General features: G+C 36.7%; 1 protein-coding gene across 1 annotated transcript; it reads left to right on the top strand.

Annotated features, from left to right (window-relative positions):
• On the top strand, positions 1-26,927 carry LOC149139823 (putative UPF0481 protein At3g02645). Its single transcript, XM_089450829.1, has 2 exons — positions 1-1,502; positions 26,644-26,927. Exons 1-2 carry the CDS (start codon positions 1-3, stop codon positions 26,699-26,701), a joined length of 1,560 nt encoding a protein of 519 aa, XP_089306955.1. The 3' UTR covers positions 26,702-26,927.
• Positions 26,928-27,825: the final 898 nt, after the last annotated feature.

Raw genomic sequence — 27,825 nt, 5'->3', positions numbered from 1 at the left:
ATGTATGTGAACAAATCACAGAAGCAAGAGAGAAGGAGCGATTCTAATTTGGAATCCCTTCTACAACCAAGCGATTCTGAATCGGAATCGTCTCTCCGGAGGCCGCCACCGAAAGAATTAGCAGGCGATAGAGAAATAGCACCATGGATAAAGGAGAAAGCATTGGCTATTCGTATTTCACACGAATCCTATGTTGGTCCCAGATTGCAATCCCATGTCTTCATATTTAGAGTTCCAAACTTCCTCAAAGAGATGAAGGAGAAAGCATATGTCCCCCAAATGGTTTCTTTGGGTCCATATCATTACAACAGAGAAAATCTTTCTGCAATGGAGAATAACAAAAAGAGAGCCCTCCATAGAATGATGACAAGGTACAATAATAGACACCGCCTTGACTCAGATAATATGGACTTCTCCTTTCGTGCAATCGATGAAATCTTTCGCGATGAACACAAATTCAGGTGCAGCTACGACGAAAATATCGATTGCACGCCAGAGTGTCTGGCTGTGATGCTTACTTTGGACGGTTGCTTCATTCTAGAAATATTGAGGACTCTAGGTGGAAACAAGTTAAGCCAGAAAGATAATGATAAGTATGAACCTATTTTTGATAGAAGAAAGATTGATTTTACAGGATTCGATATTCTGAGCGACATTTTGATGTTGGAAAATCAAATCCCCTTGATAGTTCTCCGAAAGCTACTCCAATTGGAGCTCAACTCCGTGCATAAAGCTGACAATTTTCTTTTCGATGTGCTGGTGAGAACTCCAGGGAACAAGTTCTACCCTTTCGATTATAAACATGATATCAGAGTACGGCCCTCGCAGCCACTGCATGAAGAAGCTCATCACCTTCTGGGTTTGTTGTACCGCCTCATTGTGTCTCCACATTCGGAGGATGGTGATGAGCGTGCAAATCAAATCGACGACAACGGCCAGGAAAACTCAGGGAAGAACGACAGAGGCATCCCTACTGCAGTAGAATTAAGTAACGCTGGCATCAAATTTAAGCCACGCAATGGAGGCATCAAGAAAATAGACTTTGATCAGAAGGAAGCCACGATGTATCTTCCTCCCATCAATGTCAGTGACCACACAGAGGTACTGTTCTGTAACTTAATCGCTCTTGAGTTATGCAAGCCATCTGGAGACAATTACGTTTCGTGTTACTTGTGTTTGATGAATAACTTGATCGACACGGGAAAAGACGTGGCTGTGCTGCGAAAGAGTAAAATTGTTAAGAACTACCTTGGGAGTGACGCAGAGGCTGCGGAGCTCTTCAATGGTCTATGCAGGGGAGTCACCCTGCCACGGCAAGACGTCTTCAAGAAACTGAATGATGATGTGATGGAGCACTACGAAAGTAAGTTTAAGGTGTGGTTTGCCCAGTTTGCTGACGACTATTTCTCATCGCCTTGGAAAGTTCTAGCTCTGGCGGGGGCAATAATTGCGCTTTTGCTCACCTTGGTGCAAACCGTATTCACGATCCTCCAAGTATACGGGTAGCCGCCTCTCCGCTGCTTTCTCTTTTCTCACGAAATGTGTTTATAAGAGTATAGGATAGGGAGATTTCTGGTCATTTATAAATGATTTGCAGAACTTCATTAAATGACTTTCTGAGCCTTCCGGTGTTATCGTATACCTTGATTACCTTGTATCTCGAAATGTGTTTATAAGAGTATAGGATAGGGAGATTTCTGGAGATTTCTGGTCATTTATAAATGATTTGCAGAACTTCATTAAATGAATTTGCAGAATTTCTGGTGTTACCTTGTAACTTGATTACTTTGTATTTGGCATAGTTTTAGCACATGGCTTTTAGTTTCTAAGTTATTTTTATTGTTTTTAGTTTTTGAGTTATTTTGAGTAATTTTTAGGAAATTTTTAAGATGAATTTTATTAGTCGAATTTATTGAAATCACAAACTTAATAAGTAATTTTGTTCAATCAAAATATATAACTTTTTGTTGTAAACTACATTGGTATTATTGTAATTTTATTAAATAATATTTAATATATTTAATAATAATTAAGTAATTTCTATTAATTAAATTTATCATTTCAATAAATTTATCATTTCATTCTAGTATTTATGTTATGACGATGCTATTCTTTTATCCCTTACTTCCATTGCAAGGAAGCTTTACTCAGATTTCATTTTCAACTGCAACTTATCTTTCAAGTCACAACCAACCATCGAGGGACTTCCACCGGACAGTCTCACGCGTTGGAAGAATGGCAGGTGCGGGGAGCTGTGCGTTAGAGAGTGGAGGACAGGAAGACGTTGGAACGATTTGTTTCAGTTTTAAAGTTTTATTTGAAAATGCTGATGTGATATGGAGTTGTTTTTAGTGTGATTTTTGGAAATTTTTATTGTTAGTTTTTTGTCTAATTTCTCTAAAATCTAGCCGGAATTTAATGAAATTATAAGTTTGATGGGTGCTGCTGATTTGATATGGAGTTGTTTTTGGTGTGATTTTTGGAAATTTTTATTGTTAGTTTTTTTTATCTAATTTCTCTAAAATCTAGTCGGAATTTAATGAAATTATAAGTTTGATGGGTAATCCTGCAATCGAAGTGTTCTAGGAGTTTTCAAGAGCCCTGAATCCATATACACACTCAAAAAACTAATTTGAATAACAAAATGAAAATTTCACCTCAAATGTTTTCACCAAATTTAAGAAACCAGAAAATACTCTGTTAACCGCGAAAATAGGATTTGATATATAACTACATTTAGAGTTTTTGGATTTTTTTGGGGAAAAATCCGAATGTATATTCTTTGAGAAAACTATGGAAATGGAGGGATTTGATATACAACTACATTTAGAGTTTTTGGATTTTTTTAAGAAAAAATCCTGAATGTATATACTTTGAGAAAACTATGAAAATGGACGGCCTCATATTCACAGTGCTGCCACGTTAGGAGTGGCATTCAACGAAGTTGTAATCGGAGGAGCACCATCGGCACGGAAAACCGTTGTGGCGTTCAATGTGCTGCCAGTGAGTGTGCCCATCCGCATGGGCGTGTGTGCCTTGTATTGTCATTTTTGAGGCACGACCTTTGCCATTAGGGTTTGGGGTCAGGAATCGACACCAGGAACCTGTCAAAATATGCACCAGTCGAATTCAATGGCACTGGTAGACCCTTGTAACCTCAAGCTTCTCTTTGTTAGACGTCGTTTCCGTAGGATTCGAACACTTCGCCGCTCAGGGGAGCTCAATGTCAGTGTTTCGGAACCCTTGGGCCCGGAGACGGTGTCAGTGTTTCGGAACCTTTCGGCCCGGAGACGATGCCAGGAAAAGCGAAGCGTAGTGATTCAAACTCGTAACCTCAATTGCGGAAGCGTTGGAGCGTCTAGATTTTTATTACGTTTGTTTGTGGTGCGTTTTACTTAGAGTACTTGGACAGACCCATTTGTCAAAGTCTATTATATTCTGTTGGTAATTTGAACAGCATTTGAACAGCAGTGATTTAATTAATTTTTTTTTCAAAGTTATAGGAATTTTGGCAAGATTTTGATAAAATCTAATAACGATTTTTGTAAATCCAAGTTATACCTGTCAAACTTTAAAATTTTAGGTGTTGTAGAGGTTTATGATGGTGCTGAATCCATTTCCACTACCAAAAATATGATTCAAAAATTGCTATTACGATTTTTTTTGAATTTTTTTGTAGGGATCCTTGACGTTGTATTCCAAATATGGCACAAGGAGGGCTCGGTTGAAATATGGAACAAGGAGGGCTGCGGAAGTCCTTGTCTCATTGGGCAAGTAGTTGACCCAAAATGTTAAGGAAGGGCGTCCAAGGTGGAGGAATTGCCTAGACGGTCAAAATTCGCTAGAATTTGGGGTGTGGTTAGACCACTGCTTAAGGAACTATGTAGAACCCAATACACTAGATAGAATTGGAGATTAACGAAATGCACAGAAATCCAATCGTTGATTCTTATGAACCCAGTAGAAGAAGACGAAGAGTCATTTCAATTGCTCCCATTGGGAGGGCCTCCAAAATCTTGAACTTTCACCGTTGTAACCTAGATTTACAAAAATCTCTGTTGGATTTGATCAAAATATTATCGGAATTTCCATGACTTACAGAGAAAAAAAAAAGTAGTGTGGTTAGACTACTGCTTACGAAACTATGTAGAACCCAATAAACAGAGATAGAATTGGAGATTAACGAAATCTAGTCGTTGATTGGTATGTGTTAGCCCTGAGGTGCAGCACTGCTATTTTTACGGAAATGTCCCATGTTTTAGCTTCGATGGTCCATGTCTCCTCTTGCTCCGCTTTGGCCATAACCCAGACTTAACAAATTAGACACCCATGCTCATAAATATTGGTGGGTCCGCCCTCGGTTCATCTCTTTTCCGGTGCGCTCTCTGTTCCCCGACCTCTGGTCAGATCAATCTCCGTCGTTCATTTCATTCGCCGATCCAACGGCTATCGCACATCGCTTAAATTGTCCATCGGTGTATCGCAATTCCATCGCACTATCTGCTAACCCTTCACCTATGCGATTAACGATTAGATCTTGACTATTGATCTAAACTCGATCCGACGGTTGTCGCTTATCCAATCAAATCAACTTGCATAATGATCCTTGACCATCGTTCTTCCTCCACCATATCCAATGGTTCACAATGATTTCGGGTGAACAACAAGCGAGATGGATACCCGACTGATAAGGCGGTTTCCTCTCTCCTCCTTGCTACTACATGTCACTTGATGAGTGGAATTGGGTGCCAATCCGAATTACCATTTCCCTCTTGTGATTTCGCCCGAAATACCACCTTTCAGTTTCAAATCCGCCGATGCGATATCAATTCCTCTATCTTTGTGATATGATCTTGTCCATTGATCATATCGATCCAACGACCCCGTATCCCACTTCCCACCAGTCACTCGGGCAGGAAATTTATTGGATCTGTTAGTGTTTTTTACAGTCAGACATTTGAACTCAAATAACGTAATATATGGCCGAAAGGGGAAATGCAGCCAAACCAACAAAAATGATCATGGAACGTTGCTGGCACGAGCGAGCCACCTAACAGCGCGACAAAATTACCAGAATTTGGTTACTATGTTGTTAGAAAAAGAGACCTCTGAGCTCATGTTTGTTTTTGGCATCAAGTAGCTAAGAAAACAAAGGGGATATATTAAGACATCTCGAGCCTCATAAGGTTCAAGAGCATTATAAAAAGCCTATAAATGGTTGAAAGTTCGAAGTATCAAGGGTTCAACTTTTGGAGACTGTGGATACTCTGTTCCTCCCAGCGTTTCATCTTCATTCTAGTAATACAAGCTTCTTTTTCTGTTACATGTTCAATTCTCATTTTCTCCTCTATTTTAAGCTTGCACTTGAATAGGTTATTCACGTTTTTTTCTGTATCTAATGCCAAATAACTGTCATCTTATCTTTGCGTTGATAAATTAGATTTATAAGCTTCATCTACTTTATGTAGCTAGCCATTCATATGTGTTTATGTATGTATCTGCTGGTACAGTCAGGATTCTCCATCTATTCACTGAATCTATAAACTATTGAGCATTAGTGGTCGAAAGCCTTATCAAGCTGAGGGTGTCCATGCATGTCTTGAGTGAAAATAGAGATGAACAGTCATCTGGCTTGATCCAAACCCCAATCCATTCTAATAGTTCAGAGAACAATATTGAAGATTTATATGTTGCCAGGCATCTCCAAGCTACAATGTAGGAGAGTTTCCTGGAGTGCTAACATAATTGGTGCCATCGCTGGGGAGAGGAGACTGAAGCTCAGCTTCCTTGGGGGACAACACAAATCTAGCTTTGATGATAGACAAAGTCTGGACACTATTTGGGTTGTAGTCATCTATCTGACGACTCTACTGGAGGACGAACCTCTTTGCGACTCCACTTCATAGTTATGGCTCAGTTTTCGAGGCATACTCGGAGAAATCCTCAGAAGCCACAAGCTGACCTAGTACCTAACCCTGAAAAAATCATCAAAGAAAGAAACACATTGCAGAAAGGAGCATCAGGTTCAAGTAGTTCTAAACAATATTCTATATCTATGCAATAAAATCCTATAATAGAACAAATACATGTTGAGAGTATAGCATCTAATACTAGTAGTGAAGAAAAAATCTCAGAGATTCATATAGCTCCTTATTCTTTAGGTTCTCCTTCCGTTCTAAGCCCGAAGGAAGCCTCTCCTCCTATCCATCACACTACTTTAGTCCTATCAATCACTCCTCAACCCTCTATCATTCAGACTTCCAGTACCCTTATAGCCACCACAGCTATGGCAGGTCCACAAGCACCTATCAAAATGGAAAGAATCATAGCTGCTAGGTATGGACCTCTAGTACCACCCACTCCTTTGAATGTTATGCCTACTAGAGAATATTAGAAGTATAGGCCTAAGTTCACTAGGACTGAAGGTGTTACAACTGAGGAGCATCTTGAATCATTCTATAGCTATGTTGATAACCTGGACATTAGTGTAGATGATGTATGGATGAGAGTCTTTCCAAAGTCTAGATGGAGAGGCTAGAAAATGGTTCAGAGAACTGACCCCAAGGTTTATAGCAGATATTGAGGCTTTAGATGATGCATTCCTAAAGCATTGGGGGGAAAAGAAGGATCTACTCTACTACCACACCGAGTTTGGGAACTTAAAGAGGGAAAATGGTGAGTTTTTGTTTGATTTTAATAAGAGGTTTAACCGCATGAACAACAAGATACCAGCTAAAGTAAAACTCACCAGTACCTCTGCTAAACTCATCTATGCCAGTGCCTTTGATTTTGACTTCTGTCTACTATTGAGGGAGAGACGATGTGCTACCTTGGCTGATACGCAGGATGTAGCCTTGGAAGTAGAATCAAACATCATGGCTATAGAGAAGCTCAAGGGGAATGTTGGTAGAAGGAGAAAGAAGGGCGAATCTTCATCATCTTCAGATCCCAAGATAGATAAAATGACCAAGATGATAGAGTCATTAGCCTCTGAAATATCCAAATTAAAGGTTTAGTAGCAACTTGGGAAAGGAAGAGTTCCTAATACCTTTGCTCCTAGAAATCCAAATCCATATAGAAGAGCTAATGAGTAGTTGCATATTCTACAAAGAAGCAAAGATGCCAATAAAGATCAAAGGGTGAAGGCCCCTTTCCAGATTGTAGTCATGGAAGAAGAGCAATTTGCAGAAGATAATGAGATCCATTGTCTGGAAGACAAAGGCAGTGCCTCCTTTTTTACTTCAGCTGCCTATGAAAAGTCATTATTCAATGACCAGATCAACCAAGAGTGGGATGGTGGAGGTGTTTTGCGAATTGATGATAAACACAAATATGATCTAAGGTCGAAGATGAATAATGCCAAGGAAACTCATGTTCAGAGAGTTGTTGTCCCTGCAATAAAGCAAGATAAAAAGTAGAAACGATTGGCAGTTAATCCCATCATCCTCAAAGCTCCAGCTCACGAGGTAAGAGGCCTTGACAAGTCTCCTTCTCCTTTCAGTTTTAAATTAGAAATTCAAAAGCTAAGCATACCTATACCTCTGATTGAAATAGTGAAGAATTAGTCCTTCAAAAGATCTATCTTTGAGGCTGTTGAGCCTAAATCCATCCAAGCCTCCACTGACTTCGTAAATATGCAAGACGACAAACCAACTGTTGTTCTTGGCCCAATGATTAAAAATTGTGATGACAGCTCCCCATCATTCTATGTTTCTTTGACTATTCATGGCAAAATCCTTCACAACTGCCTTCTGGACACAGGAGCTAGCCATCATCTGATGCCCAAGGCTGTCATGGATGAGTTAGGTCTTTGACATTACCAAATCTTATCATTACCTATTTTCTTTTGACTCTATAAAAGTGACATGTTTGGGATTAATCAAATACCTAGCCATCAACTTGTCTCAGTTTCCCATGAAGAGCATGATGATGGATATTGTGGTAGCAGATGTACCCCCCAAGTTTGGCATGTTTCTTTCTAGGGGTTGGATCAAGAGATTAGGTGGGACATTGCAAAATGATTTGTCCTATGCTACTGTCCCAGTGTTTGGAGGTGAGAGTAGGAGATTATACAGAGAAGCTCAGTTGACTTATATCATCAGTGATGAAAGGAATCCCATTAATCATCCCATCTATGCTGTTGACACTGATTTTGGAGCCTATATTCTTCAGATTGAAGAATCCCAGTTGGCCTCCATGTAGCTTAGGAAACCGGTTTGCTAGATCACAGAGGAAGAAGACACACAAATTTGGGACATGTTCTTTGATGGAGCTTGCTCTAAGGAAGCTGTGGGGGCGGGTGTAGTCCTTGTGTCCCCCACACAAGAATGCATTCATTTACCTTTCAAGTTAACTTTTCAGGTCAAAAATAACATAGTAGAGTATGAAGCCTTGATATTGGGCTTAAAAGCTACTAAAGAAATATGCATCAAAGCTATGTAGGTGTTTGGATATGCAGACCTTATCATTCAGCAGATGAACAGTACTTTCCAAGCAAAGAATCCAAGGCTAAAAGCATACAGAGATGAGGTATGGAAGCTCATGGGTTCTTTTAATAGTTTCATCATTTCTTACATCGCTAGAATGAAGAACCAACTTGTTGATTCCCTTGCTATGTCTGCTAGCACGTTTATTTCTCCTTTGCCTCTTAAATTAACTTATGAATTTCGGGTGAAATATAGACCATCTATGCCTGACAATGTCAAATACTAGAAAGTTTTTGAAGATGATGATGAAATTAATAGGTTTTTACAAGTCATTGATGAATTTTCTGAAATGTGCATTGACCAAGAAAACAAAACCATTGAAGAATGCAACCAGTCCAACCTAAACGACGAGATTGGTTAGGATAACATTGTTCAGCTGCCTAGTAACCATATACCCAAAGGATTGGTGCCCATAGAGAGGTTGTTTGATCATAATGATGTACCTTATAAGCCTACCAAAAAAGAAAATGAGTCTGCGGTTCATAGACATAATGTAGGGAGTCCAGCCCTTCCAAAGTACATAAATCTGTCCACTCACTTGTCTTCTGCCCAAAGTTCCAAGAATTGCACCCTGATCAAACAATTTGCTGATATTTTTGCTTGGGAGTACGGTGATCTTAAGAACTATGACACCAACATCATCTAGCATAAGATTCCATTGGAGAAGAACACCATCATTTTAAGCAGAAATTAAGACCTATCAGCCCTCTCTTATTGCCTTTGATTGAAAAGGACATCAAGAAGTTGTTGGATGCCAAGATCATAATTCCCATAAGGTATTCAAAGCGGATAGCTAACCTTGTGGTAGCAAGAAAGAAGAATGTAGAAATCAGGCTATGTGTTGACTTCAGGAATCTGAACAAATGCTCTAAAAAAGACAACTACCCCTTGGCTAAGATGGAACACTTGCTGCAAAAAGTTTTATGGGCTAGAGTTATGTCTTTCTTAGATGGATTTTCAAGTTACACTCAGATTGTTGTACATCTAGAAGATCAGGAAAAGACCGCCTTCACTACTCCTTGGGGCACTTTCATGTACTCCAAGATGCCTTTTGGGCTAATGAATGATGGGGCTACTTTTTAGAGGGCCATGGACATAGCCTTTGTGGGAGAGAAGGACAAGTTTGTCCTTATTTACCTTGATGACATAACAATATTTTCCAGCAATCACAAGGACCATTTGCAACATTTGAATAAGGTGTTTCTAAAGTGCAGACTGTTTGGAATTTTTGTGAACCCAAAGAAGTCACAATTTTCTCTAGAACAAGGAAAACTTCTAGGACATATTGTTTCTGCTGAAGGTGTGAAGATCGATCCATCAAGAGTTCAAGCAATTCAGACATTGTCCATTCCAAGGTCAAAAAGGGACATTCAATCTTTCCTAAGTAAGATTAACTTTTTCAGGAGGTTTATTCCAAACTTTGTAGAGCTAGTGAAGCACATCGCTTCCATGCTCAATAAATGATTAGAAATAACATGGACAGATGGTGCAAGAAGCTCTTTTGAAGCCATCAAATAATCTATCATGGAAGCTCCCACTCTAATCAGCGGAGATTATACTAGGGAGTTTTATATCTTATCTTTTGCCTCTTATGATACACTTGCAGCAGTTCTATTGCAGAAAAATGATGAACGTGTAGAGCACCCTGTGGCCTTTTTCAGCAAAACTCTGAGGGATGTTGAACTAAGGTATGACCTTATTGAAAAACAAGCTTATGCTCTCATAAAATCTTTAAAGGAATTCAGAATTTATATTCTGCATTCCAAAGTGGTTGCATATGTACCTTCGGCCTTAGTAAAAGATGTCCTAACTCAACCAGATATTGATGGAAAGAGAGCTAAATGGATTGCAAAATTCATAGAGTTCAATATAGAGGTGAAGCCCACCAAGCTTGTTAAAGGCCAGGGCTTGGCTAAGCTTTCAGCTGAGGAAAATTTTAGTTTGTTAGACATCAATTGCATGAGTTCAAATTTAGGTGGTGAGCAGACAGAGGAAGCAGCATAAGAGCAAGAGAAGAATCAGTCTTTGGCTGAAAATCTAGCCACCTGTGAATGGTATTCCAGTGTAGTTCATTTTTGGGAGAAGCTAGAAGTCCCTCTAGGGCTTAGCTCAAGTCAACACTGGGCCATTAAGCTCAGATCAGCCAAATACTACATTAATAAAAACTTGCTTTATTGGAAAGACCCATTAGGGATCCTCTTGAGATGTCTAGACAAAGGACAATCTGTGGAAGTCATGCACCAGTTCCATTCTAGCTTCCGTGGAGGGCATCGTTATTGGAAAACCATAGTCCATAAGATCCTGAGAGCTGAGTATTATTGGCCTACTTTGTTTTCCGATTTTATTTCCTTTGTGAAGTCTTGTGACAAATGTTAAAGGTTTGCTGGGAGACAACAACTAAAATCTCTGCCCTTGAAGCCAGTACATGCCAATGGTCCCTTCCAGCAGTGGGGCTTGGACTTCATAGGTGAGATCAATCCACATTCCAATGGCCATCACAACTGGATCTTGGTAGTCACTGATTATTTCACCAAATGGATTGAGGCTATACCCACTAAAAATGCTAATCATCAGGTTATCATAAAGTTCTTGAATGAGAATATTTTCACTAGATTTGGTTGCCCAACCAAACTAGTCACTGATAATGCGACAACTTTCAAGGTAGAAGAATTGGTGGACATGTGTGAGTCCATGGGAATTCAATTGGTGCATTCTACCTCATATTATCCTCAAGGCAATGGCCTGGCAAAATCATCTAACAAGAGTCTTGTAAGGATAATAAAAAAACTGTTGGAGGACAACAAAAGGAACTGGGATTCCAAGCTGAAGTTTTCACTATGGGCTGACGGAGTTACCAACAAGAAGTCCATAGGAAATTCTCCATTTAAGCTGGTTTATGGTGTTGATGCTATTTTTCCTATCCAGCTGATTCTCCCTGTGGCCAAATTCTTGTAAGAAGAACATGATGAAGAGAACGACATGGCGAGGAGAATGATTAACTTGGTTGAATTACAGTAGATCAGAGAACCACTGGTTGAGAAGTCAAGTATTCATCAGAAGAAGATCAAAGAAACCTTTGATAGAAAGGAAAAAATGGATAATTTTCAGGTTGGTGACTGGGTTCTCAAATGAGATGCATTGAAGGAAAAGAAGGGTAACCATGGTAAATTTGATGCCTTATGGATGGGACCATTTTTCATTGCTCAAGTTCAGATGAACAATACGTTAATTTTGCACAATTTGGAGGGGGAAGGTGTTTTTGATGGCCTAGTCAATGGGCGATTATTGAAACTTTACTTCATATGAGGCTTTAAGGCCTTAATATTGTAATAGGTTTTTTCAGTTTTTGTTTTTATGCAAATAGACTCCATGCCCAATGGAACACTACGAGATAAGTTTGTTTTGGTTGTTGCTGGAAAGGTAGTAATCTGCAGTTCTTGAAACCTCACAAGGAGGCTTTCATCCCCAGAAGGAGCCAGTGTTAGCCCTGAGGTGCAGCGCTACTATTTTTATGGAAATGTCCCCTGTTTTAGCTCCGATGGTCCATGTCTCCTCTTGCTCTGCTTTGGCCTAAAAAATTACACACCTGTGCTCATAAATATCGACAGGTGTACCCTCGATTCATCTCTTTTCTGCTATGCTCTCCATTCTCTGACCTATGGTCAGATCGATCTCTGCCGTCCATTTCATTCGCCAATCTAATGGCTGTCACGCATCACTTAATTTGCCCATCGAAATATCACAATTCCATCTCATTGTCCACCAACCCTTCACCTATGTGATTAATGATCAGATCTTGATCGTTGATCTGAACTCGATCCGACAGTTGACACGTATCCGATCAAATCAACTTGCATGATGATCCTCAACTGTCGAGCTTCCTCCATCATATCCGATGGTTCACACTGATTTTGAGTGAGCAACAAGCAAGATGGATACACGCCTGATAATGCGGTTTCCTTTCTCCTCCTTGCTACTACATGTCACTTGATGAGTGGAATTGGGTGCCAATCCGAATTACCACTTCCCTCATGTGATCTTCCCTAAAATACCACCTTTCGCTTTCATATCCGCCGATGCGATATCAATTCCTCTATCTCTGTGATATGATCCTATCCATTGATCATATCGATCCAACGACCTCGTATCCCACTTCTCATCAGTCACCTGGGGAGGAAATTTGTTGGATCTGTCAACATTTTTTAAAGTCAGACATTTGAACTGAAATAACAAATATATGGCTAAAAGGGGAAAAACAATAGCACAATGCAGCCGAACCAATAGAAATGGTCATGGAACGTTGCTGGCATGAGCGAGCCACCTAACAGCGCAGGAAAATTACCAGAATTTGGTTACTATGTTGTTAGAAAAAGAGACCTCTGAGCTCATGTTTGTTTTTGGCATCAAGTAGTTAAGAAAACAGAGGGGATAGATTATGACATCTCAAGCCTCAGAGGGTTCAAGAGCATTGTAAAAAGCCTATAAATGGTTGAAAGTTCGAACTATCAAGGTTTCAACTTTTGAAGACTGTGGATACTCTGTTCGTCCCAACATCTCATATTAATTCCAGTAATACAAGCTTCTTTTTTTGTTACATGTTCAATTCCCATTTTCTCCTCTATTCTAAGCTTGCACTTGAATAGGTTATTCACGTTTTCTTCTGAATCCAATGCCAGATAACTATCATCTTATCTCTGTGTTGATAAATTATATTTGCAAGCTTCATTTACTTTCTATAGCTATCCATTCATATGTGTTTATGTACATATCTGTTGGTATGGTCAGTATTCTCCATTTATTCACTAAATCTATAAACTATTGAGCATTAGCGGTCGAAAGCCTCGCCAAGCTGACGATGTTCATGCATGTCTTGAGTGAAAACAGAGATGAACAACCATCTGACTTGATCCAAACCCCAATCCATTCCAATAGTTCAGAGAATGATATTGAATATTTATATGTTGCTAGGTATCTCCGAGCTACAACCTAGGAGAGTTTCCTGGAGTGCTAACAGTATGAACACAAGGGAAAAGACAAAGAGCCATTTCAACTATTGACATTGGAAGGGCCTCCAAAATCTTTCGTTGATTTCGTATGAAGGCATGGGAAAATACGAAGAGACATTTCAACTATTGACATTGGGAGGGCCTCTAAAATATTGAACTTTGACCACTATATCGTAGATTTACAAAAGTGCCTCTTGGATTTTATCAAAATATTACTGAAATTTCTGTTATTTACAATGCAAAAAAGCAGTTAACTTTGACCACTGTAACCTAGATTTACAAAAGTCCCTCTTGGATTTTATCAAAATATTACCGAAATTTCCATGATTTACAATGCAAAAACGCAGTCAACTTTGACCACTGTAACCTAGATTTACAAAAGTACCTCTCAGATTTTATCAAAATATTACCAAAATTTTCGTGATTTACAATGCAAAAACACAGTCAATTAGACAATAACTTAAGTAACTATGTAAAACCCAATACAAAGAAATAGAATTGGAGATTAACAAAATACACAAAAATCCATTCGTTAATTCTTATGAACCCAGTCAAAGAAGACAAAAATCCATTTCAACTACTACCATGGAAAGGAACTGTAGGTGAACCTCAACCACCGACACCTTCCACCGATGTTGGGGGCAATATCTTTTTGAAATGAAAGACAACAAAACTAAGACTAAAGCATCTCTTCTTCATTCATTGTACAACAACCAAGCCACCATGACTAATCCACTCATTAGTACATGAAATAAATCTATTCCTTAGCTATCATTAGTAAGGATGTCACACAATAATGTTGGTGAAAGATAAAAAATTCAAGATGATAGCTATTTGATGGTTCAACATATGACTATGTACATATAGGTTCTAATTAAATAAGCTAGGAGTATTACATTCGTTACAATGTTTTTCCACGGCTTTTTATTATATTTTGTTTATGAGTCAATGTGTTTTATAGAGTAAGATGCCAGTCAAGCCAAATATCAATTTTGAATAACTCTGCCAATATGGAGACACTATCCCTTATATTTTTAATACTATGCCATCGTGTTGTCATTTTTCAAAAGTATGCCTTCTATTTTTTAATACTTTGGCATCTATTTTGTCATTTTCTAAAATTCTACGGTTGTTGGGAAATTTTTTTAGTACTATCATATATTTTTGAATTGACCATCGCTTGTCAGTATCATGAATTGTAACAACTACTGGGTTTCACCAAAACAATATCTCTTAAAATTCGAGTGTTGCATTTTTAGCAATAACTATTTCTTGCCATTTCTTGTTCCTCTACAATGTATAAATATGAAAACATAATTGAATAACAAGCACACTGTAAAATATTGGTATGCTATAAAGGAAAGATCCTTTCTCCACCTAAATTTTAAGGCTGAAGAATATTTTAGGAAATTTTCATCTGTACCATAGACATCCTTTTTAATCATTAACCTAAAATGAAAAAACTCTTTTAAGCATTATTTTAGGAAATTTTCATCTTTACCGTAGACATCCTTTCTAATCATTAACCTAAAAAGAAAAACACTCTTTTAAACATTATCATTCTCATATGAAGTATAGTTTGGCCTATAACTCGAAACTCTGTTTTAGTGAATTCAACTTTTGAGATACAAACATAATAATATTAGACTTTCTTTAACCATGTCAAACTTACTAATGTTATAACATTAAAGTTTATTTAACTCTTTCAAAGTTACTGATTACAACCACGTTATAACATTAAAGTTTCTTTAACTTTTTCAAAGTTACTGATCACAACCACATGGTGAAGCGCAAAGCACATCTTGAGTCATCCCTTGCTACTCATCTGATCGAACTCTCTTCAATCTCCAATTGAGTTTATGACATACATATTGTTGAGTAAGATCAGGTTGGGTTACACTTTGGTAAGAAATGTCTCTGAAAAATTTACAATCTCAATTTTTTGATCGAACAAATATTTTCTTCGACCGAATTTTATAAATTTATTCGAGTGAACTATTGGACGTTTAGATTAATGCCAATCGTTAAATGGATTTTTTTGCGGACTTGAAAAAATCGGCAAAAAAAAATAGTTCGAACGAACAATAAAAAACTTATATATATATGACGACCCTTACGTTGTTGTGAAATTCTCTGCCATGTTAATTTGTTATTGTAGTTGAGTTGAGCCGAGCATTGTTGTTATTTTAGTTCAGCCGAGTCGAGCATTGTTGTTATTGTAGTTGAGACCGTCGGTTTGGTGGAGGAAATGATCCAGTATGTAAATTGATTTTTTTCAACAATTTTTTAATGTTTTTGCGGGTTTAATAATTTGTTGCTAGTTTTTTTGTAGTGTTTATTGGCATCAAAGAAATTTTGGTTGGTTGCACCTCGTCATCGCTAGAGGAATTGTCAGCTTTCTTAGCTTCCTTGTCCGGACCAGGTAATTTTTCCAAAACACCTAGAGCCGAGTTGTTTGCACTTAGTAGTTGCAGCCCTTTAGATCAGTAGTGATTCATTGCTTGTGATCTCAAGTGTATAATTTCACTTACTTGTTCATTACAAGTTTGGAAGAACATTCTCATAACCAAGGTTGCCATAACATCCAGATCTTCTTTTTCATTGTCAAACTTGTTTTTTCTATGAGTAAAATGATTGGGATAAATGCAACAATAGTGATTCTCCATTGGCAGTTTGGTCGAGAGCCTGTGGTATCTCTATTTATATCATCCATTGTTGTCAACAAAAAATTTCATAACTAGGAAATAAGCGAACAACTACTTCCTTGTGGAATCTTCCACTTCCTTGTGGAATCTTGGAGACTTGGACTAACAATTGTATGACTTGACTTATGATTATGCCTTAATCAAATCGAACTATTTGTAACGAATACCTCGAACTGTTGCTTATCATAATATACAATTTAATACCATAATGAACTCAACAATTAAACACAGATAAGAGGTGTTGCAAATTAATTGTAGAATGAAGCAACATATTGTACTTGACATTTTCCACGAGGATCATGAATATTTTAATTCACTACCTTAATGGATCCATCAGTTAGTATGAGTGTTGAATGAATTGTGACTCTCGATAATAAATTCCTTAACTGCAAGTTAATTATGCATTACAATTGAACATCATACCTGATCCGTTTTGTATTTGTATAAATAAAGTGCTAGCTAATGAATAAAATATCAATCAGTGTTTTCTCTCGTTCAAATGAGGAGTTACCCTGGCCTGACATGGTATAGGAATTGGTGCTGCGTTCATTTTTTTTACTTAATATACATTATTAATGGTGGCTGCGGTCTTATGAAGACTGCGTTTTCTGTAATGGTAAATGCGTTTATGTAATAGTGGCTGCGTTTCTTTTTACTCAATATACATTGGTGGCTGCGGTCTTATGAAGAGCGTTTTCTGTAATGGTAACTGCTTTTATGTAATGATCTCGTTTATGTAATAGTGGCTGCGTTCCATGACAAGGTTTCCGTCATCGGTGAGGAATTCTCTGTCACGAGATCATTCCAGTGAGCTGGAGACTGCGTCCTCTTGGTATTGGTCTTCCATATCAGCTTTCCTGAGTTTTTAAAAGAGAAGTTTATATGAGAAGTTTATATGGAGATGCGTTTTTTATAGTGGGAATGTGTTTTATGAGAAGTTTATATGAGAGCATTGCTTCTATGTTTCCAGAATGCTTTAGTATTGCTTAATATATATTGAAGTAATATATATTGAAGTAATATATCCTTTATGTGTTTTGAAGTGAATGCATTCAAACATAGTAATATTGCAAACATAGGAAGAAAAATAAAATGCATAAGGCTATGATATAAGGATTTTGTTTACAGAAGTTTTTGGCAGAGATATTTTTTTCAGAAGGATTTTGTTTACAGAAGTTTTTGGCAGAGATATTATGCATTCAATCATTTCTATGGTCGGAATAGTTCTCACTGGCAAGGAGAACTATTCTGAATGGTCCCGGATGGTAAAACACACCCTTATCTACAATGAGCTGTGGAAAGGAGTGTGTGTTGGTGAAGAAGACAAAGACCCTGTGCAGCCCACATCAGACAAAGAACTCGCCATTTGGGAAAACAAGAACAACAAAGCCTTTGCATTGATCGCAGCATCTGTAAATGAGGAAGTAAGTCGTCATATTTCATGCTATTCCACTGCCTTTGAAGCTTTACAAAAGCTTAAAGAACTCTATGATACACATTCTGCACTTGAAGTTGTTCAGCTCATGATTAAACTCTTCACTCTTGAACTGAAAAATAATGATCCTCTTGCTCTTGCATCTGAAATAAAGTCTATAATGCATGATATAAAATCCACTAAGGTTGAGCTGGACATCTCTCTTATTACCTTTCTCAAAGCACTCTATCCTACCTACTCTAATTATCTTGAGTCTTTACAAGCAAATGGAAACCTTAAAGATATAACCTTTGACTCTCTTGTGAAAAAGTTTGTTGAAAGAGAGAAAGCCTTTGGAAAGAAAACAGTCCCTGAATCTTCTGAAGAGATTGTTTGCCTTGCTCACAAAGAAAAGCATCCTGCTCAAGATTCTGCAAGAGGAAGAGGTGGACGAAGGGGAAGAGGAAGATATTTCAGAGGCAGGGGGGGCAGACATCCTCAAGCAGAAAAGGCAGATCTGCATTGCATTCGCTGCAAACAAAATGGATCACATGATGCTTCTACATGCAAGCTACCATGGGACAAAGTTGAGCAGAGAAGAAACCAGCAGAAAGGTAAAATTGATGACACAGACAAAGGTAAAGCACCTGAATCCACTCACTATATTGAGGCACAATGTAACATTGGAGTAAATGAAGATTTGTTTAATGCTTCACTTACTTCTTCGAAAAATGACTGGTTGCTTGATTCAGGAGCAACCTGTCATATGACTCATAGGAAATATTTCTTTGAAGATTTCACTGACAATGTTGATGGAGCAGTATACTTTGCAGATCAGTCAAAAATCAAGCCATCAGGGCTTGGCACAATCAGGCTTAAACTGCCTGGTCTTCCAGACTTTCTTCTGGATCATGTTCTATATCTCCCACAGCTGAAGAGAAACTTGTTGTCCTTGGTCCACATCCGCCAGCAAGGTCACTCCATTCACATGTTTGATGGCAAGCTTGAGGTAAGAAAGGCATCTGACCACTCACTTGTCATGAGGGGTATAGAAGAAGAAAGACTCCTTAAACTGCAAGGAACCTCTGCTCATGCACAACATTTCTCATATATTTCTCATCATGAAGAAGATGCACTTCCATCAAGTCTATTATGGCATGCTAGATTTGGACATTTAAACTATGATAGTCTCCGCTTGTTGAAGAAAAATGGTGTTGCTGGTTTGCCTACAATTCCTAGAAAACATAAACAATGTGATGCTTGCATTCTAGGAAAGCATAGCAAACAGTCTTTTCATGATTCACATTCAAGAGCACATAGGAAGCTTGAACTTATTCATTCAGATTTATGTGGTCCAATGCCTGTTCCTTCTGCAAATGGAAATAAATATATCATGACATTTATTGATGATTACACCAGAATGTGTTGGGTTTACTTATTGAAGAACAAATCTGATGCTTTTCAAACATTCAAGAAATTTCATAAATGGATTGAAAATGATGCACAATCTCATATTGGGTCTATTCGCACTGATAATGGAAAAGAATATACATCAAATGAATTTGAACACTATCTTCGCCAACATGGGATTAAACATCAAACACCTGTGCCTTATAATCCTCAACAGAATGGTGTAGCTGAAAGAATGAACAGAACAATTTTGAATATGGTACGATCCATGCTTTTCTTCAAAAATGTAAAGACAATGTTTTGGGCTGATGCTGTTCTATGTGCTGCATATATAAAGAATAGATGTCCATCTAGTACTATAATAAACAAGACTCCTTATGAATTGTGGTATGGACATGTTCCTTCGGTAAAACATCTCAGGATATTTGGTTCCACCTGTTATGCTTTAATACCAAAGGTACATAGAAACAAACTTGGTGCTAGAAGTCGTAAGTGTATCTTCCTGGGGTATTCAAAGACATCTAAAGCATACCGCCTTTATGATGAAGTAAATAAGAAGTTTTTTTTATCTAGAGATGTCATTTTTCTTGAATCATCCAAATCTGACAGCGTTGTTGAGCGGCAACTTGATCGCTTGGATAGATTCACAAAACCGAAATCATTTCAAGAGTTTGATAATTAGATTCCACATCTTGAAGGGGGGATTCCTATACTAGATCAACATGGGGAATCTTCTTCTGAAGAACAACCTCCCCTGCATGACACTCCAACAACGGATGATGCTTTAAGTGATGTAATTGATAGAATTGGGAGACTCAATCTTGATTCAGACCCAACTCAATCAACAGAACAGCCTGGACCATCTCAGAAAGGTCCCCCAAAGTGGCTGACAAAGACACTTGAAAGTATTCATCCTGATGAAATTGGAAAAACAGGAACCAGAAATTCAAACCGACAAGATGGATGTGATGTAGATAACTCTAATTCACCTGTTGATATGGATGTTACTTATGATTTTGAATTGAACTTGTCTACAGATTTTGAACCAACTTCCTTCAAAGAAGCTACTTCTCATGATGAATGGAAAGAAGCAATGCAGAAGGAGTATGATGCCCTCATAAAGAATGGCACTTGGAAGCTGGTTGATCCTCCATTTGGAACCAAACCAATTGGCTGCAAGTGGGTCTACAAGAAAAAGTACAAAGGTGATGGCTCACTTGACAAGCACAAAGCTAGGCTTGTGGCAAAAGGTTTTGCACAGAAGGAAGGGGTCGATTATGAGGAAACTTTTGCTCCCACAGCAAAATGGGCCACCATCCGGACACTTTTTGCACTAGCTGCTCAGAACGGTTGGAAAGTCCATCAAATGGATGTAAAAACTGCATTCTTGAATGGAGATCTAAAAGAGAATGTTTTTATGTCCCAGCCTGAAGGATTTGCTGTGAAAGGACATGAACACAAAGTATGAAAACTTGTGAAGTCCTTGTATGGCCTCAAACAAGCACCTCGAGCCTGGTATGAAAAACTAACTGAGCATCTTCTGAAACTCAACTTCAATCATTTTGATCTTGATGATGCAACTTTATTTGTCAAGAAAGTTGGCAAAACAGTTGTATATCTTGTGGTATATGTAGATGATCTTTTAATGACAGGGAACAATGAAAGCTACATTGCATCCATAAAGAAAGAATTAGGAAATTTTTTTGAAATGACTGATTTGGGCTATGTTCATTACTATCTTGGCATTGAAGTAACCCAACATCCAAAGTCCATATTTCTTTCTCAAAAGAAATACATTGGAGATTTGTTATACAGATTTGGCATGACAGAGTGCAATCCCCTTTCTACTCCAATGGAACAAAACTTGAAGCTCACATCTACTGAAGGAAAGGAATTTGAGGATGCAACAAAGTATAGACAGCTTGTAGGAAGTCTCATCTACCTCACTACTACCAGACCAGACATTTCATTTGCTGTTGGAATCCTCTCCAGGTTTATGCAAAGGCCTTGTGAGGGACATTGGTCTGCTGCAAAAAGAGTTCTAAGGTACTTGAAGGGAACTCAAGACCTTGGAATCAAGTATACACAGGTGGACGACTTCAACTTGATTGGATACTCTGATTCAGACTTCGATGGAGACAAAGAAACTGGGGTATCTACTTCAGGATATGCTATGAGTCTTGGATCAGGAGCTGTCTCCTGGAGATCACGCAAACAATCAGTACCAGCAGATTCCACAACAGAAGCAGAATACGTGGCAGCAGCTGAAGCAACGAAAGAAATTGTGTGGCTCAGGAAAATTCTTGAAGATTTGCAGGTAAAACAAATACAATCAACTCCACTCATGATTGATAACACATCTGCAATAAAGTTGGCCAAGAACCCAAAGTTCCATGATCGTACTAAGCACATCAATACTAAATATCATCTGATCCGACATCATGTTGAGGCCAAAACAATCCATCTCCGTCATTGTTCCACAAACGAGCAATTTGCAGACATCTTCACCAAAGCACTTGGAAGAGAAAAGCTTGAAAGATTCAGAATGATGCTTGGACTCACCAACATCCCTTCAGATTAAGGGGGGGAATGTTGACACCTAATCCGAAACGGATGAGGTGAAGTCGGACAATCATCTAGAAGATGAACTGATCCGTTTTGTATTTGTATAAATAAAGTGCTAGCTAATGAATAAAATATCAATCAGTGTTTTCTCTCGTTCAAATGAGGAGTTACCCTGGCCTGAAAATACCAATCAAACTTAATGGTTAGTTACAGTTGAATTCACTATGTAGATTCATAAACACCATTAGGAAAGCTAATTTAATGGGCTACCACCTAATGGTTATTGCCTTAATCCATAACAATCAATTTGTTGATCATTTATATTCCTATGCGTGCATCACCGTTATGACTTTACTAGAGTTATGCATGTAGTAGGATCTTGCAATCTAATGTGAGTTAACTATTTAATGCACTCAATCAATGATTAACAACAAAGTTCTGGCTAAAATATATATCACTATATCATTTAAAAGTGATGATGATGAAAAGTTAGACTCGAAGAGAAAATGTTTATCTAGTTGTTTGCACTTAGTAGTTGCATTCCTTTAGATTAGCAGTGATTCACTGCTTGTGATCTCAAGTTTACAGTTTCACTTAGTTGTTGATTACAAGCTTGGAAGAACATTATGTTAGGTCTGTCATAAAGTTTCTATAGTTTTGTTCTCGACCCTCTTCGCCCGGTTTACTCCTCCTTCCTTTTCTTTGTTTTCCCCATCTTTTGCTCCTGCTCAACTATCCCGTTCTTCTTATGGTTTACTTTCCTACCATCCTTTGTTTTTTTTTTCAAGGAGAAAAAAACAGAACATTTCATTATAGAAAATGTTTTACATACATCATAGTTCCTGTTCGAGAATTGGTAGATGTCATACATAAGGGAATTGACCTTCTCCAAAAATATATGCCTATAGTACACTATCGCTTATATATTTTCTTTTTAACTTTTCTTTGTTTTATCCTTCCAATTTCATTCTCTTGACTGCAAAGAGACACAAAATAGATGGTGCATTCTGTCAATAGAGTGAGATCAAACAATAATAATAAATTCCTTGACAGATAAAAATAAATCCAAGGAAACACATATCTTATAGGTGATTAGATCAACTATATTGAAATATTAATTTAAGTATTCAAAATATGATCTAGAATAGCCATTTTCGTGTCCGCTTTTCAAATCTATAACCAAACTCATAGATATATCAAAATAGCTATTAATCATGGCTTGTATGGATGATGAATGTTTGCCAAAGAGGATTTTCATAACTCTACGTTGCAACCATGAAAATAAATGTAAGAAAAACACATTAATCATTCATACAAATTGTAACTTTAATACTTTTAAATTACTGCAAAAATGAAAGTGGAGCTTCACGACAACCACATATATCATTTATTCATTAAAGAGAATAATTCAATGTAAGAAACATCCGACTAAGGAAACTAACAAATCTATTACTCCAAGTCCACAGAAAATCCATTCAACGATAATCCAAAGAAGTAGGAAACGTACTGGTAGATCTAAGGATATGGTCTCCTTCAAAATGCTTACTTGAATGGTATAGAGTTCTACGAGTCTTCATGCACATATAAATGACACTGTCCTGGTACAGTCGTCTCAAATTGAATCAATGAAGATGATGTATGAGGGCAATATCATATCTCTTGCGCATGAAACACATGATCACCACCTCTTCTACAAAACGATCTCATCCACCACTGCATCTAAACAAATTGATATATAAATATCTTACAGTATATTTGTTAGTGTTGCTACATAGATATCATAGAAAAAAAGACCTCCTTGAAACTTCTAAGACAATATTCATTTGATATCAAAGGAACTTTGCACTTCGAATTTCCATTTGGATCCAAGAATAGAGAGAGTTTCAAAAAAGAAAAATGGATAAACCCAACAGAGAGACAGCTGCATGCAGGTACCTATAAAAACAAAGACAAAAGGAAGTCTTACTAAATCACGAAAAAACCATGACTTTAGACAACCCCTCCAAAAAGAGTTCAAAGTGCATCTGCCCTGGCAACAGAAGCAAAGCACGCTTAGATAAAAATTCAACCTCATAATTATGTTCTCTAAAAACATGTTGGAAGGATATCGATGTGGAGAGAGACTTTAATCCTCCATATGATTATAGAGGGTGAATCCCATCTTGAATATGGAATGACAACTTTTATTTTCGGTATACATAATGCCATTAATTAAGTGATTTCTAACATTAACTAATGTATGAATTAGTATTGTAGAATCCAATAGCTTGAAACACAACCCATTTGGAATTAATTGAACTCACATGGTATTTGAAGTGTGCAAAAATTATGTCATTGATAGGGATAGATATGATATACACTTGGTTATTCTCCACAAAATCACCCTCTCTATGTGTCACCAAAACTAACTAACCCAAAAGGGACACTACATACTCCCCATCTTGGGATAAACTTGGCCTGAAGTTTTCCTATGGTTATTAGAACCTTGGTTCTCTTTTTTTTTTATTCTCTTATCAATAATATGCTAATCTTATGCATAAGTAGTTGATATATTTTTCTCATGCCAATTCATAAGTCAATGTTTTGTTAAACTGGAAGCATTTCCATGAAAGCTAAAACATATCATTCTTAATCAAATCGCTAATATATCCATATTATATTAGATATGTTTCAATATATAAAATGCCAAATATTTCTATATCAAAACTAGCCATACAATTTATAATACCATATTTTATGTAGTTGATATTGCATATCTTTAAGTTATCTATAATAACTTGACATTCCGCATGTTTTTCTTTTCATAGTCTGCATTAGTCCTTCATGTGTCATCCTTTTGGTTCTATAGTATTAATCTTGCCAAGTTATTAATAACTCCCAAATTAGTTTTATCACAACATTGATGGTCCATCAAATCATATAATCAAATTTGCATGACAAGAGGTAGAAAATAATACATATATAATTGCATGTCAATAGTTACCAAAACATGATGTCATATAAGTAATGAACTACTCTAAGTTTACGCTTTTCATTTCACAAGACATGTATGCAATCAAAAATATTATTAACCAATTATTATTTTTAATAGATTTTTAATCTTAAGAATGAAAACAATTTGAAGATCAAAACACAATTATTTTAACTTATGAGGGTAAAGAGGAAAATACCCTTACTTTGTACCACTGACTTTTCCTTGGAATCCACACCATTTATGTTATTTACTTTCATTACTTAAGAACAAATTCAATCTTGGTTTAGACAAATTTCATTGCAACATATCAATTTGCAATCTTCCAATCCAAGACATCTCGTAAAATAGGTTATCTATAACATTATATCAACACCCATTTCCCAATTACTCATGATTTATATTCAATAACTATATTTTGTTTCTTGCCTTATTTATTAACATTAATACATATAAGAAAACCTTAAGCAAAGCTATGAAAACCTTACATTTCTCAAACTATGAGTAATCTTGTTTATTTTACTTAAGTTTTACACTCTCAGAATGGCATTTCTTGCCTAGAGCTAAGCTTCATTTCCATTTCTATTTCTCTCATTTTTTTAAGAAGAATTAATACCCTCTCAAAATATCACAACTTTTTGCGGGACTGATAACTACTCATACAACTAGCAACATCTCAACAAAAAGTCCTAAATCAAACAATCTCTTCCATTCCACACACAGAACAATCATCTTAGGTTTCTAATCATGCAATAATTCCAGTTCATCAAAAATGTGATCTCAGCCTTCTTCAATTTCTCCCTAAAAAATATCACAAGCTCGTATTATTGTAAAATAAGAACTCAAATCAACTTTTCATTAAGCTCATACCGTATCCTTTAAGCTTAAATACAATAAACTTTCAATCAAAGAAAAGGTTTATCTCTAAATATGCTATTCTCTTAACAATTATGTGCTAATCAAATTTCAAGAAACTAGTCCGTCAAGTTCATAAACAACATGAATTTTAAATCTACCAACATGAAGTATATATATAGATATCCATTTCCACAATATAATAATGATGCATATTCACAACCATTATATTTCAAATTTCATATTTGAATTTAAATAATAAACACATAAAAAATCAATATTTTCAATTTTTTTTTTTAAAGTTATCTATCTATATATTTATGTCGTAAGGCATTCCATTTGGGAAGAATTCCCATAGAGTCTTCATTGTCTTCATATGATCTATCTGATCTGATGTTAGACGATTGAATTGTTTGCCACCATTAGATCAAAAACCTTATCATAACTACCTTTTCAAACTCCCTAGTCCACTCTACTGAAGAAAGTGTTATTGCACTCTATTCTTCGGCATCAGAAAATGATTCACCATGGAGGATCAAATACCTTTGTTAGGATTACTGAACAGGCTTATGGTTTGTTTTTTCTAAAGTCTCATTCGACTTTTTTGTCACAAAGGTTTTGCTTGCAGAAGTTCAAATGTTTTGCAAATGGTTAAAGATTGTATAAAATGCCTGTTTCATTGAAAAGCTATAACAAAGGATTAGTACTGCATTGAAAGACGTGGTAAATCTGTTGTTGTTGAGAGTAGATTGCTACAGTGAGTTGTTTTAACTAGTAGTTTGGTTTGAAATGAAGTCTCCACTTTTTTAATGGAAAATTTGGTACACTTCCGTTAAATGCGTTGTGTAGTGACTTCGATTTCTCCTTTTTCAGATTTTTATTACACTCATTTACCCATATAACTATTTCAATTTTAAACTTGGGTTACAAGAGGACCTGTAGTGTTTCAATTTGATTTTGTTTTTTTTGTATCTTTTACTGCCCTTTCAGTTTAGTCAGGAGAAGTGTTGTAGATCTGAACGATGTAAAGGAAGTGAGAAACTTGTGACCAAATTGTTACCCAACGTCATGCAAAACATGTAAATATTTGGGTCATATGAAGGTTTTTTATGACAACACAACTATTGTTTGAATTTATTATTTTAGGAAACTTTTACGGAAATTACTTTATTTTTGTGTGTTGATCTTTGCAGTTTCATTTGACGAATGTGTACCCATGGTATCTTTGCAGATTCATTTGGAAAAGGTGTTTGCCCCAAATTTCAATGACTTGTCATCGTCTGTTGTAATGATCTGGCGATGGTTAGATATTTTCCATGAAATCTGTTAATCCATGTTTCTAAATTTCTCTGCATTTTATTATTTATGAGTACTATTAGAATTGTATTTGTCCATGGCGTGTTTTGGCTGCATTTTATTATTTATGAGTACAATTAGGACTATATCCATCCATGGATGGTTTCAACCAGGAAAGGGAACCAAATTCTGTTTCTTCCCAACAAGCGAGTTTTTTTGTCCACCATTGTTTGTTAGATTATGATTTTAATACATAAGCTATTTTTCTTTTATCAGGATTCAAATGTAACTTTGTGCTTATTATCTTTTTAGCAAACTATTGCACTGGTAACCGATGATATTTTGATTTTCATAGTTCATTCACTTACAATTTTTCTCATAGAAATTCGATCCAATTTGTTCCTGAATATTGTTGACTAGCCAAAGCATGAGATGCCTAAGGAAATCTAATTTATATACTATCAATCATTGTTTTTTCAGATGTGATAATATTATACCCACTACTTGATGTAGTACTTCGACATCTATAACTTCTGCAAGTATTAAGACATGAGTTTTTTCCCCGAAGAAAAATCGTAATTTTCTACTAATTTGAGAAAATTACATGTTGTAGATGCTAACCATACATATGCATAATGTTAGGCCAAAGCCTTAAAAAAAATGTCTATATAAAAGGTCACCCAAGAGGGCATACTGTAGTTGATCAGATAAAATATATACATGGATATAAAGAGCATAATACACTTCTGATAAATATCAGCAAAATAGACAGTATTTAGGGCCTATAATCCCCTTGGAAAATTTGATCTATGTATGGCCGATGGTAATATAGGTAATGATAACCCTCACATTGTTCCTGTACTAACCATAGACCCCTGGGCTGGACCGCGACCTCCTTGGATAACTGGTCGTCAATCTGACTACGTTCCTTGTAAATATGATGACAATAAATATAACCAAAATTTGATTTTAACTATATGGCTTCATCCAATATGTTCCTGAGAGAGTGCACATTAAATGTGTTTGTGTTATTGAACCAATTTATAATAGTTTTGGAGTCCCCAAAAATCTAAAGGTGTCTGCAATCATGATACAGAGAAAAACGAAGAAAGTGTCT

Source organism: Pinus tabuliformis, chromosome X (genome assembly GCF_031772625.1).
Source record: "Pinus tabuliformis cultivar Carrire ecotype Pingquan chromosome X, CPIR1, whole genome shotgun sequence".
Classification (NCBI taxonomy): domain Eukaryota; kingdom Viridiplantae; phylum Streptophyta; class Pinopsida; order Pinales; family Pinaceae; genus Pinus; species Pinus tabuliformis.
The sequence above is the reverse complement of the archived record's forward strand: the minus strand, read 5'-3'. Positions and strand labels throughout refer to the sequence as shown.